Source organism: Micromesistius poutassou, assembly GCF_964030765.1.
Source record: "Micromesistius poutassou genome assembly, chromosome: 19".
Taxonomy (NCBI): domain Eukaryota; kingdom Metazoa; phylum Chordata; class Actinopteri; order Gadiformes; family Gadidae; genus Micromesistius; species Micromesistius poutassou.
In genome coordinates this window covers 13,739,420-13,758,667 of record NC_140289.1, presented here as the reverse complement: position 1 = coordinate 13,758,667, position 19,248 = coordinate 13,739,420, and the positions used below count along the sequence as shown (strand labels likewise).

Here is a 19,248-nt window from a genome sequence, read left to right as displayed (position 1 = left end):
GTCCCCCTATGTTAACGCTGAATTTCGTACCTTGAATTTTGCAGCTGAATTTGGCATGTTGAATTTGGGGACGTTGAAAATATTTAAGTTGAAATTAATACATAGCATTTTGAATCTGAATTTAGACTTGCATTTTTAAACTTTGAATATTTAGTTAAATTCAGAAGAAAAAAAATCTGATTACGTTATTTCAATGCATAAATATTCAGAGCTAAAAATTCAATGGCTTTAATTCAGTGGAAAAAAAATCCATGTACGTTATTTCAATGCATAAATATTCAGTGCTTAAAATTCAATGGCTTTTTATTTTCAAAATCCGATGAGACAGATTTACTTCCATATAAGGGGCGTTGTCCATCTCGACGTGCAGTGGAGGGACAGCGACCCCCTTAACTGGTATAATGAGAACATTTCACTGACTGAAGTGATCTATTGCTTTTATAAAATGGTTACGTAAGTATGGCAAAATGAAAGTCATAGACACCCTCAATTTTGAAAAAGTGAGAAAGTCGGAAAAGCATTTTTTTTTTTACGAATACAAAAAAGTAGTCCCTCCTGGCTGCCTGCAAAGTGCGCAGCGGTTGCTATGCAACACACTGTAGCGTCCTTCAGAGATAAGGCTAGAGACGGTAGCTCAGTTTGCCGGCATTTTAGCCTACTATCGAGTTCACTCACTGTGTGCCTATTGCTTTACAACATTTCCACCCTCTCCAGCAATCAACATGTTTTTAGGCTTCAGTGAACTATGCTATTGCTTTTATATATAAATATACAACAGTTCAAGTTAGGTGCAGAGTAATACTGAACTCTGTAAACTGAACAGGCGTCATAGCTGTAATGTATTGAGTTTGATTTACTCCTATTGCTACGGTCTGTTCGTCTTCATGCATTACCCGTAGTGCTGTTGGTACGCATGCACAGTTGAATAAAGCTACAGTTGGCTCCAAGGCTAAGCGTATATGTTGAGCGGAATATCTTACATGGTGTCAGAAGTCTTTCAAGAAGAGGAACTGTACGAAGATGGCTTTGTCGCAGTTCGAACATCCCAAGATCGATTGGGATGCCTCGGATTTATATCAAGAGTTTTCAAGATTCTGTAGTCACGTAACGTTCGTCTTTGAGGGTCCCCTCTCCGACCTGGTGCCTAAACAACAGGCAGGCTGGCTAGGTACGTGGATCGGTGAGCAAGGCAGGGAAGTCTATAAGACGTTGGCCTGGCAAGACGGAGAAAAGCAAGATCCGTCTAAAGTACTGGACAAATTTGCCAATTATATCAGACCTCAAAAAAATAAGAGGATAGCCAGGCACCGTTTCAAACAAAGAAAACAACGGCCGACAGAAAGTTTTGATAACTTCCTGAAGGATGTAAGGCTGATTCTGATGGACTGTGAGTATGCTCAGCCTGACAATATGCTAATTGACGCCATCATCTCAGGAGTGAGAGAGAAACGGGTCCAAGAGCGGCTGCTCAAAAGAGGCAAGAGCCTCACGTTAGATAAAGCCATAGAACTTCCTCAGCAATTCAAAGTATCACAAAAACAAATGAAACTAGTTCGAGAAGAGGATTCACAGATATCAACAGTGTCTGTTAAGCCAAAGCAATTTGTGCCAAGTAAGACAATGCCCTACAAAGGAAATTCTACTTATAGACAACAAGCATCGGTTAGTTCGTGAAAAAACTGCAAGTGTGGAAAAGACCCACAGCACAAGTGGAACCAAGGCAAGTGTCCAGCAAAAGGATCTGTTTGTTCCTACTGTCACAAACCCAATCACTGGGTGGCGGTATGCCACAAGCGTGCAGTAAACACTGTAAGTATTGACTCAGACCAAGACTAACCAGATGACGAGGAAATACTGAGCATAAAAATGATGCAGCCGGAAGACCCCAATGTTGATAAATGGGTGGTAAAATTGGAAATTCTGTCTAAAGAAGTGACATTCAGAATTGATACAGGTGCAAAGTGTAACACATTGACTCTAAATAGCTACCAGCTGCTTACCCACACAGGTGAGCTGCAGCGCTCTGAGACAGTGCTCCGCTCATACTCCAATCACTGGCTAAAGCCTGTAGCTGCTATTAATCTACAAGTCAAGTCAAAAATGAGTAAAGTGAGTGCAGTGTTTGAAATTTTGGACATTGCTCAAGAGAATGTGTTCAGTGGCGCTTCAGCTGAGGCGCTGGGGCTGCTTGTGCGCATTAACGTACTGGAAAGTGACGCAGAGAAGCGCTACACACAGAACCCTGACAATATTGAAACACAGCGTGTTCCTGCTGGACTTGTTGAGTTCCCAGAGCTGATGCGCACCACTGGAACCATGCCAGGTAAATACACCATAAAGCTCGAACCAGGTGGAAAAGGTGTAGTTCATCCTGTACACAGGCAACCAGCCGCTCTCAGAGGCAAGATACTGGAGAAACTGCACAAAATGGAAGAACTACATTACCAAAGTTGAGGAGCCTACTGAGTGGGTGAGTTCCATGGTTGCTGTAGTAAGAAATGGCAAGGTGAGAATCTGCATAGACCCAAGTGACCTAAATAAAGTCATAAAGAGAGAACATCACCCCATGCGAACCGTAGAGGAGGTTGTCTCAATGATACCAGGTGCCAAATTCTTCTCAGTCCTAGATGCTAAATCAGGATTTCTGCAGATAGAGTTTGATGAATCATCGTCCTTTCTCGCAACCTTCAATACACCAATAGGTCGGTTTAGATGGCTTAGACCCCTTTGGTATAAAATGTGTGCCTGAAATCTACCATGGACCAAATGCTTGAGGGCATTGCAGGAGCTGTAAGTTTGATGGACGACATCCTTATAGCTGCCCCCACGGTATAGGAACACGATGCAATTATGCACGAGTGGTGGTTATGAGTGGTCGAGAAAGCTACAAGCTACTACCTGAAGCTTAACTTCAGCAAATGCCACATACGCGAGCCTTCTGTGCCATATGTGGGACACCTGATAACAGCTGATGGTCTGAAGCCTGACACGGCGAAAGTGGAAGCTGTTCAGGGCATGTCACCACCGTTGGATAAAGAAGGTGTCCACTGCTTCTTGGGCTTCGTTACTTACCTGTCGAAGTTCATTCCTAACCTCAGTGAAGTGGATGCGCCGCTGTGCCAGCTCCTAAAGAGAGATGTGGAGTTTGCATGGCAGCCAGCTCAGCAACAGGCATTCGACAAACTAAAAGAGCTGTGCACACATCCCCCAGTGCTAAAGTATTTTGATCCTGCAAAGCCTGTTGTGATATTCTGTGATGCCAGCAGCAGTCCTGCTACAACATGATCAGCCCATCGCTTTCTCCTCAAGGTCACTCACTGACGCAGAGACGCACTATGCGCAAATTGAAAAAGAGACACTCTCCATTGTCCATGCCTTGTCCCTGTTGTCTACAACCCATGCGGATTCAGAGAATGCGTCTTCACTTGCAGTGGTATGATCTCACTGTTAAGTATAGAAGACGGAAAGACATGGAGCTCCCGGACACACTGTCCAGAGCACAGCTATCCGAGAACACATCAGAGATGGATGGCTTAGAGTGCATCTCCATGCTGAACTTGGTCTCCGTCAGTGATCAGAATTATACAGAACTACAAGTACACACAAAAGAAGAGCTACGCTGTCTCCAACAGGTTGCTGGCCAGAGCACAGACGTGAGGTGCCCGTTCAGATTCAGCCATATTGGGACTCAAGAAGCCAGCTCGCGTTGTCCGATGGACTCATCTTCAAAGGACTGCGAATAATAGTGCCCCCCACCATGCGTGAGCACATGCTGAGGCTCATACACCAATCACACCTGGGGATAGTGAAAAGCAAACAGCGAGCTTGTGAGGCCCTCTACTGGCCAGGTATGAGTGCACAAAGTAGTAGAAACTGCAGTTTGTGTGCAGATTTTCAGAATAAACTGCCCAGACAACCACTCAAACCAACAGAAACACCCAAACTTCCCTTTGAGAAGGTAGCATCAGACCTCTTTGAATTCGAAGGGAAACAGTACATACTGCTTGTGGACTACTACTCAAAGTTCATTGAAGTGGACGGATTGAGACATAGATACACTTAAAGCGCAGTTCGGCAGGCACGGCATCCCTGCAACCATGAGGACCGACAATGGCCCACAGTACTCCTCAGAGGAGTTTAAACACTTTTGCAAGAGTTACAGCATCCTACACATCACATCCTCCCCACACACGCCACACTCAAACGGTGAAGCAGAGCGTGCCATGCAAACTGTGAAGAGGCTCTGGCACAAGGCACCAGACAAACACCTTGCTCTACTGGATTACAGGACTACTCCCCTTGAGTCAGTAGGCCTTTCACCAGCTCAACTGCTCATGGGAAGGAGGCCACGCAACAAGCTGCCTATGGCACGTGAGCTCCTTGAACCAAGGGCCTACGACCCACTGAAAGTCAAGTATCTGCTAGATCAGACTAAGGACATTCAAAAGTACTATCATGACCGCAAGAGAGCAGGCAATCCTCGTGTTGCTCTCAAGCCTGGAGATGAGGTCAGAATGCAGCCTTATCCTGGTAGCCGCACATGGTCACCAGCGGTTGTGGTCAGACAGCACAGTGCTCCGCGATCCTATGTTGTGGACAGTGGAAACAAGGAGTACCGCCACAACAGTCAACATCTTCGCACAAGCACTCCAGCCGCCAACCATCCACGCCATTGGATACGTGATGAGTTACGGACTGAGCCACCGGAGCAGACAGCTGAAAAGGAACATACAGCTGAAAAGGAACAGCTGTCTCCTACCCCATCTGAACAGCCTCGCTCGCCTCCCAGAGAACCCTTGAGTCATGCTCAGGCCCGGGCAGGTGAACTGTACATCACCAGGCCAGGCAGAGCTGTCAAGCCGCCCGACAGACCGACCGACTTTATGAGCTGTGTGCATTAAGTTAGTGAGGGACAAGGTGTGATAAAGACACCTATAGATGTGAAGTGCTGGTAACCGCTCCTTCCCAGTTAGTGTGATCAAAGTTTTTGACATAATTTGACATGAAGTCAGGACATTTAAGCTGCTAACAATGTTTCCTACAATGGTTATTCCTATGTGCATGCCTTTTCTTTGATAAGAAGGGAGATGTAATGTATTGAGTTTGATTTACTCCTTTTGCTATGGTCTGTTTGTCTTCATGCATATTCCTGCATATTCCTATGTGCATGCATTTTCTTTGATAAGAAGGGAGATGTAATGTATTGAGTTTGATTTACTCCTATTGCTATGGTCTGTTTGTCTTCATGCATTACCCGTAGTGCTGTTGGTACGCATGCACAGTTGAATAAAGCTACAGTTGGCTCCAAGGCTAAAGTGTATATGTTGAGCGGAATATCTTACAATAGCTGTGTGTATACTCTCAATATACAGCAGAACCAATCAGATCGCTTGATTTAAGCCACCCGTTTTATAATGTAAGCATTATAAGATTTCACAGTCTCACAAAATCCAAAGTGTCAAACGATGCAACGTTGCTTGATGATGAATAAATGACATTCAAAAGACACATTAATTTGAGAGACATTTCTTTAGTATAGGCCTACGTGATGTATTGAAGGCTATAAAATATATACAGACAGAACATTAAGTTATATTTCACATTCAGGTTCTATCAAAAGTGCTCTCCTACGCGTCCTTCTAGAGAGAAAGAGCAGCTTCTCTGCTCTGAAGAGCTGTAGCCTCCATACGGGCAGAGGACTGAATCCTGGATTAAATTACTTTTAACCAATACCTTTTATACTGCACTGTTTTTAATTTTCATTGTTCACCTATTTAACCCAAGTGCCTTTATTTATTCAATTATTTATTATCTTTACTGCAAAAATTTGGCAAACATAATTTTCTTGTATTACAAATAAAGAATCTTTATCTTACCTTTATCTTTATTTATCTGGCAAAGCTGGGTTGGACTGTGGTTCTTTGCCTTCATGGGCATTTCATCTGAGTATTCTATCTCTCCCAGATGTCTTTTGTCCCATGGCTCGGGTGGATCCAAAAGACCCCATGTCTCTCTCTCATTCCCAAGTAATAGGCCCCATGAATGGTGTGGTCTTAACCTCCTGATGATCTCTCAGTGAGGTTAGAAATTACACCATTAAAGGTGTGGTCTTTAACCTCCTGATGATCTCTCAATCTGTACATTTACATGCACAGCTTAATCCGATTAAAGCCATAGTTTGACTGCTCCGCAATTGGACAACTGCAATTGCCCACGTATACATGGCGGTCAGTAAATCGATTCATTGGCCGAAGCGTGTCATGCCCCGGTACGATAGGTGGCGCTGTGCCCATTTCAACTAGTTGTAATAGAGCCACCGGTTGACCTCTTTACGTCACCAGCAACAAAAAACTCATTTGAGAAAGATGTTTTCAGTAGACAGCTGTCAGTTCACTTCGGGTCCATATCATTTCTCCGACGCTCCATTGTTCCGACCTCTCGGTCGTATGCCGACTCCTCTGCCGGCAGAGCAGCCGGAGGACTGAACTGACAGCTGTCTGCTGAAACATGTAATGCAATAGTTATTGTTTTAAAAATGTATGTAGCCCGGAGAACGGTGGATCAATGTGATGTAGTTTTTGACAAACTAGTTTCTTATTGAATTTGTTTTGGTAGAAATAAAATATATATATATATATATATATAAGATATTATTATTTGGGTTATTATATATTGTACATACCTGTGGCCATATCACCCAGTTCTGCCATATAATTCCTTCTCATTTGTTATGTTTTTGCACCTCTTCTGCATTGGTAGCCCTAAGCCCCCTAACCCCCAGGAAGAAGATGAACCAGCCACTGATGGTTCAAAAACCGACTGTTTTTGGGCCCCTTTGAAAAAGTTATTGATAAAATGTGATTGAGTGATTGTTAATGCCTGTTTGTAATGTGCAATATTAGTTCCGTTACATCATTGGTTCTTGTTTGAAACATTTATTTTTGACATTGATTGCACACTTCCTCAAGTTATAGGGTTATTCTAGTTTTATATATTATCTTTTGGTACAATGTTCGATGCTAAGAGATTGTGAACATCAATCATTATCTAATCATACCACGTTTTTCTCAAGGTATCCTGGAGGGGTTTGGGACAATTGCAAGTTGGACCTCTGGCGCCCTCCTAGGTCCTTTGCAGCAGAGACATTGTGTGGGGTTCGTCTCTGTGGGTGTGTTTGTGTTACTTTAGTGTTACTTAGTTATTTAATCCGACACCGTCAGTGTGATGGTGTGGAAATGAACCTCTCGGCTCACTCCACTTGGGGATGTGGTCAACTGAATTGGAGAGTGAGACGAGGGCAAATCCAAAAAAATAAGTTTTATTCACTTCCCAAAAACAAACAACAAAAAAACAAACATAAAATAAATCAATGGTTCCAAAAATACAAATTAACATTTGCAAAGAATAAAAGAAAAGCTGAATAAAAGAAAATTTTCTAGCTGAAATAGAGCATAATTCAGCCTAACAGGAGGGTGTCCTGTAGTGGCCTCACGTCAAGCCACCTCTTACTTACTCGCCCAAACGAACAATGCGACACCCCTTAAATAGGCCACCTAATTAGTCACAGGTGGACCAATCAAGGCCCATTAGGCCATACCATGTGTCAGGGGGGACCATTTCAAACATAGCAATCGAACCGTCCTGTCGCAGGAAGTAAGAAAGGTTTCACTTTCTCACAGATGGTCATGGCGATCTGTTGAGCCAGTGTGTTTTTGTGTGTCATGCGTGTGTGTGTTCAAATAAAGGCAACCCTCGCAGTCAAGCGGTGTATGGGGTGTGAGAGTTGGATGACTGCTTAACCTGTGCTGTGTTCCAATATCCATACTTCCATGAGTACACTTAAGCGTAGTACACTATCTGCTCTCACTGAGTGCACTGATTTTCAGATGTCAGTGTTGTTCCAAATCGAATACTGCGTGGTGCACTAACCGGAAATTACGATCGCGACTGCCGCCGTGGCTCCTCCCCCGCAATAAACATCCCGCTTTGAACGGTGAACTATTTACGCATAGTAGCTATAAAAAGCTATAAAAGCTACAAAAGGACTCCATTAATGCAGGCTATGTGGAAAATATGCCGACGTTGGCTCAGCTTGGCTCCGCCTCTTCCACTACGTAGCTAAGATGACTGCCGTTTTGAGTTCACCATCCGGGTCCTTTCAGTACACTTCTTTTCACCCAATCTGAATTGTAACGCAGCCCTACGCATTTAAACTAAGTATAGTGAGTGCGGATAGTATGGATATTGGAAAACAGCACTGGGCTACCATCTCGTCCTTCCCGTGCTGCTCCACAATATTTTTTGATCATATGCGTTAATGTTAAACAATATAATAGCAAGAATAGCTAAGAAAAGTGTTTTTCATACACATATTTTTTTCCATCAGAAGTGATTTCTTCTGTAAGTAAGTGCTACCAAGGAACTGAGTTGCGATGGCACGCGAGGCAATTTCACTGCCATGCCTGTGTAAAACCGAGGGGGTAAAATCCCCCGTCGTCACGGAGTGTGCTGTCTCGGTTCACTGGAGAGTAGACCACTTTAGAATAATTTGCATACTCCTGAATGTTTTATTTTTTTTATGAATGAAGACACCGGCATACAAGAATGAGTTCACGTCTCAGTGTAGGCTACAAACGCGATTAACTATTTACAAGTGCAAAAACGCCAACATATTCTTTATTTTGCTGACCACTTGTTCTTTATCCCGACGAAAGCCTCGTAAGGACAGTTCCTCTGCGTCTTTCTCGTAGATCTTTCAACGTCTTCGTTAAATGCGACTGCATCACCTTCTCTCACATGATCAGCAGCTCGCGGATTTCACCGTCTCTCCAGTTAAAACTACTCATGTTGATATCACTGTGGTGTCTCTGTTGTAGAGACAACACAGCAACATCTCTACCCAAGTCCCCCCCCCCCCCACCAAGAGCGTCTAAACGCATTTACAAAAGAATGAAACCGCCAATATGTGTAGGGTCCGGGAGGGTAAATTGGGGTGCTAGCTCAAGCAGGCAATTTACCTCGGGCAGTGTAAACGCGGGACCATGCCTGGAAAAAGGCGTGAATAGGCATAGACAGGCATATTTGGCAGTGTAAAAACGAGTAAAAAGAGTTAAAGTTCAACAAAAAAGGCGAAGAAGAAGGAGGAGGGCATTCGGCAAAAATGGATCTAATTGTATGGTTGTGGAACTGTGTGGAAAGCTACTGACATGCATATGACGAATGTATTTAGATATGCAAATCGATCTGACCTATGCCCATCACTGTGGTGGGCATAGTGACACAATTTACCCACCAACATACAAATTGACCCGCATATGGCGTGTGGTGGGTTTAAATTTCCATCCCTGGTATGCACCAAACGTAAGTTCAGAGTATTCTGCCTTCTTGGAGACCCTGAATGGAGTCCTGCATGGGGCTCCGGTAGGGGACTCCACATGCTGGGAGACTTCAACCCCCACGTAGGCAACGATGGAGACACCTGGAGAGGCGTGATGGGCCTCCCTGATCTAGTCCCGAGTGGTCGTCTGTTGTTGGACTTCTGTGCTAGTCATGGATTGTTCATGACAAACACCATGTTTGAACATAAGGAAGCACATATGTGTACCTGGTACCAGAGTACCCTAGGCCGAAGATCGATGATCGATTGATCGTGATCGTATTATCTGATCTGAGGCTGCATGTTTTGGACACTCGGTTGAAGAGAGGGCAAAACTGTCAACCTATCACCACCTGGTGGGGAGTTGGATCAGGGAATGGGGGAAGATTCTGGACAGACCTGGTAAGCCCTAACGGATAGTGCAGGTGAATTGGGAACGCCTTGAGGAGGCCCCCGTCCTAGGGATCTTCAACTCACACCTCCGGCGGAGCTTTTCTGGCATCCCTGTGGTGGTTGGGGGCATTGAGCCGGAGTGGGTGGTGTTCAAAACCTCAATTGCTGAAGCAGCAATGAAGAAGGAGGCCTCCCGGGGTATGTTATCCCGGAGGACTCCTGAGGCAGTAGCAGGGTGCCGACGGGCTCGAAGGGCTGCAGCCTCTGCCATGTCGGAGGCTAAGCAGCGGCTGTAGGAGAAGTTCCGAGAGGACATGGAGAAGGACTTTCGGTCGGCATCAAAGTGTTTCTGGAAAACCATCTGGCACCTAAGGAGGGGGAAACGGGGGACCATCCAAGCTGTGTACAGTAAGGGTGGGACTCTGTTGACCTCAACTGAGGCGGTAGTCGAACGCTGGAAGGAACACTTTGAGGAACTCCTGAATCCGACTAACACACCCTCTATGATGGAGGCAGAGCTTGAGGCCGATGGGGGTTTGTCGTCAATTTCCCTGCTGGAAGTCACTTAGGTAGTCAAACACAGTGGCAAAGCCCCAGGGATTGATGAGATCCAGACAGACATGCTGAAAGCTCTGGGTGTTGAGGGGCAGTCTTGGTTGACACGCCTATTCAACATTGCGTGGGAGTCTGGGACAGTGCCAAAGGAGTGGCAAACCACTGCTCCTCTGCTTAGAAAGGAGTCAGTTGAGGTGGTTCAGGCATCTGGTAAGGATGCCTGAATGAGACCTCGGGGAAGACCCAGGACTAGGTGGAGAGATTATACCTCAACACTGGCCTGGGAACGCCTCGGGATCCCCCCATCAGAGCTGGTCAATGTGGCCCGGAAAAGGGAAGTCTGGGGCCCCCTGCTTGAGCTGCTGCCCCCGTGACCTGACCCCAATAAGCCGTTTTGAAGATGAGATGATATGAGAGACAAAGGGGTTGATCCAATAACATTAACGTTAGTTATACTAGCATGTTGTGTAGCTAGGCTAACAACTAAACTTGTTTGCAGTTTATTCACATACTTAAAAAGGATCCACCAGCATTCCCAGGCGTGGAATGCGGCCTCAAGAGAAAAAAAAAATAGTCTTATTTTTTCCACATTCTCAGATTTGCTGACAACTGCAAAAATATGTTTGAAACCCAAGCAAGAAATATCACCACGTTGGTATTGTGAAATAAAAACAACCAGCAACAAACTTGTGTCTATTTACTTAAACGCCGTCAACGACTACTTATGACATAACAGGGTCCTGAAGGGTTGTCCCATTTCGTAGGGGAAGAATTCTCCTCCTCCTCTGTTTCAAGTGGCAAGTCGAAGCCACTCAAAAGCGAGGACCACTACAAAACGAGGGGTATGGCTCAAAAGGAGAATTGAGATTCGTTGAAAAAACGTGTGGAAAACTTTCAAAACATCACCATCAAATTACTGTTTTTGCCTGATGAGGTCATGTTACATATTCAAGTGCATTAAGTGTTCATTGTGTTGAGATTATTAATTGTTTTCTACTTTTTCTAAGTTTGTTTCCTTTTCTTTTCGGTTGGGAGGGCCCAACATATTGGTTTGTGCCTTCTCAAAACTCTTACAGTAATACAATACTTACTGTCAGTCTAGACAAATCATTTAATTATCTGTAATTATAAGAAACAACTGAACAATTCAAAAAGGTAACAAAGCAAATCCTTATTTGTTACTGCAAAATTCTAAAATGCATCTTTGTTCAGCAGACTGCAAAAATAGATCATAGTTTGTGGGCCGGCTGGTAATTAAGGTAAGTAAGTATTCAACAGAAAAAAATCCCAACCCCACCCTTCAGGTTTCCCTCCAAGGCCACTCCCCCAAACACATGAAGGTGCCCTGCCCAAGGCCACTCCCCCAAACACATGAAGGTGCCCTGCCCAAGGCCACTCCCCCAAACACATGAAGGTGCGCTGCCCAAGGCCACTCCCCCAAACACATGAAGGTGCGCTGCCCAAGGCCACTCCCCCAAACACATGAAGGTGCGCTGCCCAAGGCCACTCCCCCAAACACATGAAGGTGCCCTGCCCAAGGCCACTCCCCCAAACACATGAAGGTGCGCTGCAGGACCAGTGCGGAGTGCAGGTCCGTGGGGACCAGCACAGGTCCTCACAATGTGTGCACCAGCAGATTGTGTGTGACTGTGTATTAAAAGATTCTTAATTGTTGAACAACTAGAAAGAGCTAATGAGTAAAACATGTATTGTCTTTTATTATTATTTAATAAATACAACTATTTTGATGTGCGTTTGGCAACGTGATCTCCATCCTTAACAAGAGAATGGGTTGTCTGTATAGGTCGTACAAAACGACCCCTCTAAACATTTTTGCCCCCTACCGACTGTTCAGAGAAACAGCAACACGTCATGTATGTCAAAGTTCTGTCTGCCAAATCAAAATGGATGACATTTGCTTTATTCTCTGTGGAAAATGCAACATTTTAAAATATTTCATCATCAAAATGCAACTTGATAACATTTCTATTCAAATATTCTAGCAATAAATGTGCATTGTAAGTGTTAGACATCAATAAAGTAACAGGAAGACACACCATTCACAGAGGCACAGAATGACTTGGGAGTAAGATAGAGACGTCTGGTTCCTTTTGTATGAATCAGGGCATTGACGTTTACTAAAGTAGAAGATGATATACTCAAGGAAAAGTAAGATTATACATTTTGGGGCTCTAGCAATAGAGGAAGTAACAAAAAAAGTTTTTAAAAAATCACCCACACTAGGCCATCTGTACCATGCCCGAATACGTTCGCCCCCCTAAAGTCTAGAATCTAGATCGTTTGGCTAGTGTGAGCACGCCATCCATACTCCAGTACAGTTCAACTCCATGGCCTCAGTACACTTCAGCGAGGTGTGCTCAGGCCACGGTACAGACGCTAATGAGCCGACACACGCACGGATACACAACCTATATGTACAAGAGGCAACCGCACTCAGGCCCAGTTGAGATTGCCTAGTGTGAGCACAGGCCAGTGGCACAGTGGGGGGGGGGAGGCAATCGTACTTGAGTACAATACAGGGACACTTTGCCCAGTGTGAGTGCGCCCTTAGGCTCCATCTCATGACCTCTCACCCCGTGGCCCACCTCAGAGATTTTGAGCTAAAATTGTTCCCAGATTTTTATCACCAATCCAAAATGCATAATGTAGAAACCCTCACCCTGGGGTTAGTATTAGGGTTAGGGTTAGCTACCCCAGGTGTCACCCTCACCCTGGGGTTAGGGTTAGTGTTAAGGTTAGTGTTAGTGTTAGGGTTAGGGTTAGGGTCAGTGTTAGTGTTAGGGTTAGTGTTAGGGTCAGGGTTAGGGTCAGTGTTAGGGTTAGTGTTAGGGTTAGGGTTAGGGTCAGTGTTAGGGTTAGTGTTAGTGTTAGGGTTAGTGTTAGGGTTAGGGTTAGGGTCAGTGTTAGGGTTAGTGTTAGTGTCAGGGTTAGTGTTAGGGTTAGGGTCAGGGTTAGTGTTAGGGTTAGGGTTAGGGTCAGTGTTAGGGTTAGTGTTAGTGTTAGGGTTAGTGTTAGGGTTAGGGTTAGGGTCAGTGTTAGGGTTAGTGTTAGTGTTAGGGTTAGTGTTAGGGTTAGGGTTAGGGTCAGTGTTAGGGTTAGTGTTAGTGTCAGGGTTAGTGTTAGGGTTAGTGTTAGGGTTAGGGTCAGTGTTAGGGTTAGTGTTAGTGTTAGGGTTAGTGTTAGGGTTAGGGTCAGGGTTAGTGTTAGGGTCAGTGTTAGTGTTAGGGTTAGTGTTAGGGTTAGGGTTAGTGTTAGGGTTAGGGTCAGGGTTAGTGTTAGGGTTAGTGTTAGGGTTAGGGTCAGTGTTAGGGTCAGGGTTAGTGTTAGGGTGAGGGTGAGGCCTCTGTGCCTGGCCCCCTTTTGGAAGAGATTCCAGGTTTTCACAGAGCGATCCCACAGCGCCCTCTGGTTGATGGAGTTTCTCTTTCAATGACTTTAGATTGATATATTGCAATGCCTTTTATTTCCACGCATTTGATGATGCTTTGTGAATCACTGCTGGGCTATTTGTGTTGACAAACACAGCATTGAGGATTAAGTACCTTTATCAGCGTCCAATCCCCAGCTGTATTTTTCAGCCCTTAAGATAATAAGCCAATCAAAAAAAATGATTAGGCACAACCCAGTGAAAGTGTAAACCAAGCTATGTGGCTAAGAGGAGGAGCTGACCTGGACCTGCAGGGGGAGGTCATAGCCCTGCTCACGTTCCCTGGGAAAGAGAGAATAGTGTTATGTGTTAGCGTTATGTGTATGTGTTAGCGTTATGTGTTAGCGTTATGTGTTAGCGTTATGTGTATGTGTTAGCGTTATGTGTATGTGTTAGCGTTATGTGTATGTGTTGTGTTAGCGTTATGTGTTAGCGTTATGTGTTAGCGTTATGTGTTTGTGTTGTGTTAGCGTTATGTGTTAGCGTTATGTGTTAGCGTTATGTGTTAGCGTTATGTGTTTGTGTTATGTGTTTGTGTTATGTGTTTGTGTTGTGTTAGCGTTATGTGTTAGCGTTATGTGTTAGCGTTATGTGTATGTGTTAGCGTTATGTGTATGTGTTAGCGTTATGTGTATGTGTTGTGTTAGCGTTATGTGTTAGCGTTATGTGTTAGCGTTATGTGTTAGCGTTATGTGTTTGTGTTGTGTTAGCGTTATGTGTTAGCGTTATGTGTTAGCGTTATGTGTTAGCGTTATGTGTTAGCGTTATGTGTTTGTGTTATGTGTTTGTGTTATGTGTTTGTGTTGTGTTAGCGTTATGTGTTAGCGTTATGTGTTAGTGTTATGTGTTAGCGTTATGTGTTAGCGTTATGTGTTAGCGTTATGTGTTTGTGTTGTGTTAGCGTTATGTGTTAGCGTTATGTGTTAGTGTTATGTGTTAGCGTTATGTGTTAGCGTTATGTGTTTGTGTTATGTGTTTGTGTTAGCGTTATGTGTATGTTAAGGTGAGCAGATTTCTGAGACAAAATCCGGGGACATTTTGGGTTCTGCGGTGTAAAAACCTCCAAATATGTAGTTTTTTTTGTCATAGATAACTAAAATGGGGACACTGCCCCGGGGATACTGACCCCGGGGGGTTGGACGGGATTGTAGACTGGGGGGGGGTCGGACGGGACTGTTGACGGAGGGCGCGGGGGGGGGGGGGGGGGGGGCGTCGGACGGAATTGTTGACGGGGGGCGGTTGTACGGGTTTGCGGGCGAACGGGATTGTTGACGGGGGTGGATGGGGGTTCGGTTCTTTCAGTCGCAGTCAAATCCGGGGACATTTCCGGGGACAGCCATAGCCGGGGACAGGTCACTGAAAACGGGGACTGTCCCCGGAAACCAGGGACGTCTGGTCACCCTAGTGTATGTGTTAGTGTTATGTGTTAGTGTTGTGTTAGTGTTATGTGTTAGCGTTATATGTTAGCGTTATGTGTTAGTGTTATGTGTATGTGTTAGTGTTGTGTGTATGTGTTAGTGTTAGTGTTATGTGTTAGTGTTATGTGTATGTGTTAGTGTTATGTGTACGTGTTAGTGTTATGTGTATGTGTATGTGTTATGTGTACGTGTATGTGTTAGTGTTATGTGTATGTGTATGTGTACGTGTATGTGTTAGTGTTATGTGTTATGTGTATGTGTTAGTGTTATGTGTTAGTGTTATGTGTATGTGTATGTGTTAGTGTTAGTGTTATGTGTACGTGTTATGTGTATGTGTTAGTGTTATGTGTACGTGTATGTGTATGTGTTAGTGTTATGTGTTAGTGTTATGTGTATGTGTTAGTGTTATGTGTTAGTGTTATGTGTATGTGTTAGTGTTATGTGTTAGTGTTATGTGTATGTGTTATGTGTATGTGTTAGTGTTATGTGTACGTGTTATGTGTATGTGTTAGTGTTATGTGTATGTGTATGTGTTAGTGTTATGTGTATGTGTATGTGTTAGTGTTATGTGTATGTGTATGTGTTAGTGTTATGTGTTAGTGTTATGTGTTAGTGTTATGTGTATGTGTTATGTGTATGTGTTAGCGTTATATGTTAGCGTTATGTGTTAGTGTTATGTGTATGTGTTAGTGTTGTGTGTATGTGTTAGTGTTAGTGTTATGTGTTAGTGTTATGTGTATGTGTTAGTGTTATGTGTATGTGTTAGTGTTATGTGTTATGTGTATGTGTTAGTGTTATGTGTATGTGTTAGTGTTATGTGTATGTGTTAGTGTTATGTGTATGTGTTAGTGTTATGTGTATGTGTTAGTGTTATGTGTTAGCGTTATGTGTATGTGTTAGTGTTATGTGTTAGTGTTGTGTTAGTGTTATGTGTTAGCGTTATATGTTAGCGTTATGTGTTAGTGTTATGTGTATGTGTTAGTGTTATGTGTACGTGTACGTGTTATGTGTATGTGTATGTGTTAGTGTTATGTGTATGTGTATGTGTATGTGTATGTGTTAGTGTTATGTGTTAGTGTTATGTGTATGTGTATGTGTATGTGTTAGTGTTAGTGTTATGTGTTAGTGTTATGTGTATGTGTTAGTGTTATGTGTATGTGTTAGTGTTATGTGTTAGTGTTATGTGTATGTGTTAGTGTTATGTGTATGTGTATGTGTTAGTGTTATGTGTTAGTGTTATGTGTATGTGTTATGTGTACGTGTTAGTGTTATGTGTTAGTGTTATGTGTATGTGTATGTGTATGTGTATGTGTATGTGTTAGTGTTATGTGTATGTGTATGTGTATGTGTTATGTGTACGTGTTAGTGTTATGTGTATGTGTATGTGTTATGTGTACGTGTATGTGTACGTGTATGTGTTAGTGTTATGTGTTATGTGTATGTGTTAGTGTTATGTGTTAGTGTTATGTGTATGTGTATGTGTTAGTGTTATGTGTACGTGTTAGTGTTATGTGTATGTGTTAGTGTTATGTGTTAGTGTTATGTGTTAGTGTTATGTGTACGTGTTAGTGTTATGTGTATGTGTTAGTGTTATGTGTTAGTGTTATGTGTATGTGTTAGTGTTATGTGTTAGTGTTATGTGTTAGTGTTATGTGTTATGTGTATGTGTTAGTGTTATGTGTTATGTGTATGTGTTAGTGTTATGTGTTAGTGTTATGTGTATGTGTTATGTGTATGTGTATGTGTTATGTGTTAGTGTTATGTGTATGTGTTATGTGTATGTGTTAGTGTTATGTGTATGTGTATGTGTTAGTGTTATGTGTATGTGTATGTGTATGTGTATGTGTACGTGTTAGTGTTATGTGGGTGTCCACCCCCAGAGTGAAAAGAAAAACCTCCAGTGTCAACTTTCACTATCCTGCCTGGGATCTTATCAGGTGTACTTTGCCCAGGCTTGTGTTTGGTTAAAACTCGCTCAGCGTGGGACGGGTGCAGCGGCGTGATGCGTGGTTCAATAGAAAAAGGAAAAGGAAAAAAGAAGGTAGTGGCTCGCTGTGGGAGACGAGTTTGGGCAGAGAGCAGGCTGGTTGTGGAATTCTGAGCACACACACTTTTCCAGGTGAACACAGACACCACACCTTTCCCTTCGGAGCGGGGATACTGGATCGCATTGATTAAGACATTATGGAGACTAGTAAGGAGGTGGACACCACACGGGTTTACCAGAAAGGTCCGGAATTCCTTCGCAGACAAATGGAACTGGAGAGCGAGAGCAAAGGGGGAATGAGTGCGGTGGAAAGGCTTGCGGCAAGCAAACCAAAATATGTTAAGAGTCTACAGGTCGTCAACGCAACGCAACTGCCAGTCATACACATTGAATCAGCCTCTGTGAGCAGTAACGGCTCTTCAAACCGCTCTAAAGGCTCCAGACGGAGTGGACATCGGAACCCCAATGGTCCTGCGGTTGAGGAGCCAGTACGTCCTCCAGAACTGGACAGCGTGGTCAGACGATCCAGCTCTAAAAAACGCCCGGATTCCTTATTACTTTACCGACATAAATGTGACCTACTGAAGGGGTCGTCGACCAGTGAGAGGAGTAAACTGAATCTGGGAAACAGGTTACTGCGTGGCAATGCGGATCGAAATTGCCACTTACTTGAAGCAACAGATGGCACATCAGAGGGGAACGAAACAGGATATGCCACAACTGAGGGAATTACAACAGAAAGGGTCTCAGGTGCGGTTGTCAATGAATCTGGGAAATTATTAACACAAATTGCGCAACAAAACAGCAATGCTACGGACAAAGCGGGTACAAACTGTGTTTTGAGCAAACCCATTCACGACAGAGTGGCCGAGGTGAAGAAGAGGTCATCCAAGGGGGTGAGCCGCTCCCACTCTGACATCAGCTCAAGGTATTCCAAAAACTTTGCAGATTTTGATGCTTTCTTCCAGTACTGCGGGCTGGATGGCGAGATGATCCGGTCTTTGGGAAAGGAGAACTTTTCAGTGCACTCAGAAGAAGTGGCTGTCCGGAGTGTCAGTGTCTCCTCCTCCGACGGGGGCTTCTCCAGGACCAGCGGGACCAGCGAGGGGCTGCTGGAGGAGGAGCTGGGGGAGAAGGTCCACCAGGGGACGTCGGTCATCGAGCGCAACGCCAGGGTTATCAAATGGCTGTACAGCTGCAAAAACGCCCAAGAGACTGGGAAAAAGTTACGAGCGCTTGATTAACTTTTTTAATACTTGTTTGAAATAGTTGCCCGTTACCTTCAATATTAAGTGAAATGTTGGAACTTCATACTTTATCGCAATAAAGGTGAAATATTTAAAACATTATAGCCTGTTTGAAGACTCATAATCATCAGGAATCTGATCTCGGTTAATGGCCAGCACTACAGTACGTTGGCACTGTGTCTTATACCCATTCCATTTTTTTGCATTGCAAAAGAAGTATGGGTCTTTTGACACTTCTGACATAATTATTCAATGACATATTTTTTTAATTTGCTTTATTTAAACTACAGCTGTCAGTTGAAATTGACCAATTATTCCAAGAAGCTCTTTAGGGCAGCAGTTCTTTTAACGGAGAGGATGATGTTATCCATGACAGCATGCAGGTCCACTGCCTACGTCCCCCTCCTTGTGCTTTGATCCCTTCTTCTGTTTCTTCCCTCCAGGTGAGAGAAGTGTGATAGAAAACATACTGAAAGGTTAGAGTGGCAGGGCGCTGACATGCAAACCACACCCACCCATAGCACGCACGCACACACACACACACACACACACACATATAGACACACACACACACACATACATATAGACACACACACACACACACACATATAGACACACACACACACACACATAGACACACACACACACACACACACACATACACCCCCCCCCCCCCACACACACACACACACACCCAGAGGAGCCCAGTGATCTGTGTGATGGTGCTAAAGCCCCTTAAGGTAAGGCTTAACCTGGTCCCCCTGTTCTTAGTCCTTTCCTTTAACTATACCATGCTTTGTGTTGGATGACTTTACAGTCCTTAA

General features: G+C 44.0%; 1 protein-coding gene across 1 annotated transcript; it reads left to right on the top strand.

Annotated features, from left to right (window-relative positions):
* Positions 1 to 17,066: 17,066 nt before the first annotated feature.
* fam110c (family with sequence similarity 110 member C) lies at positions 17,067 to 18,769 on the top strand. Its single transcript, XM_084483895.1, has one exon. The coding sequence runs from the start codon at positions 17,375 to 17,377 to the stop codon at positions 18,419 to 18,421; it is 1,047 nt and encodes a 348-aa protein (XP_084340021.1). The 5' UTR covers positions 17,067 to 17,374; the 3' UTR covers positions 18,422 to 18,769.
* The last annotated feature ends 479 nt before the right edge of the window (positions 18,770 to 19,248 follow it).

Bases quoted from the DNA above. Each gene is read 5' to 3' on its own strand.
- fam110c (XM_084483895.1), top strand. From the start codon at position 17,375: ATGGAGACTAGTAAGGAGGTGGACACCACACGGGTTTACCAGAAAGGT.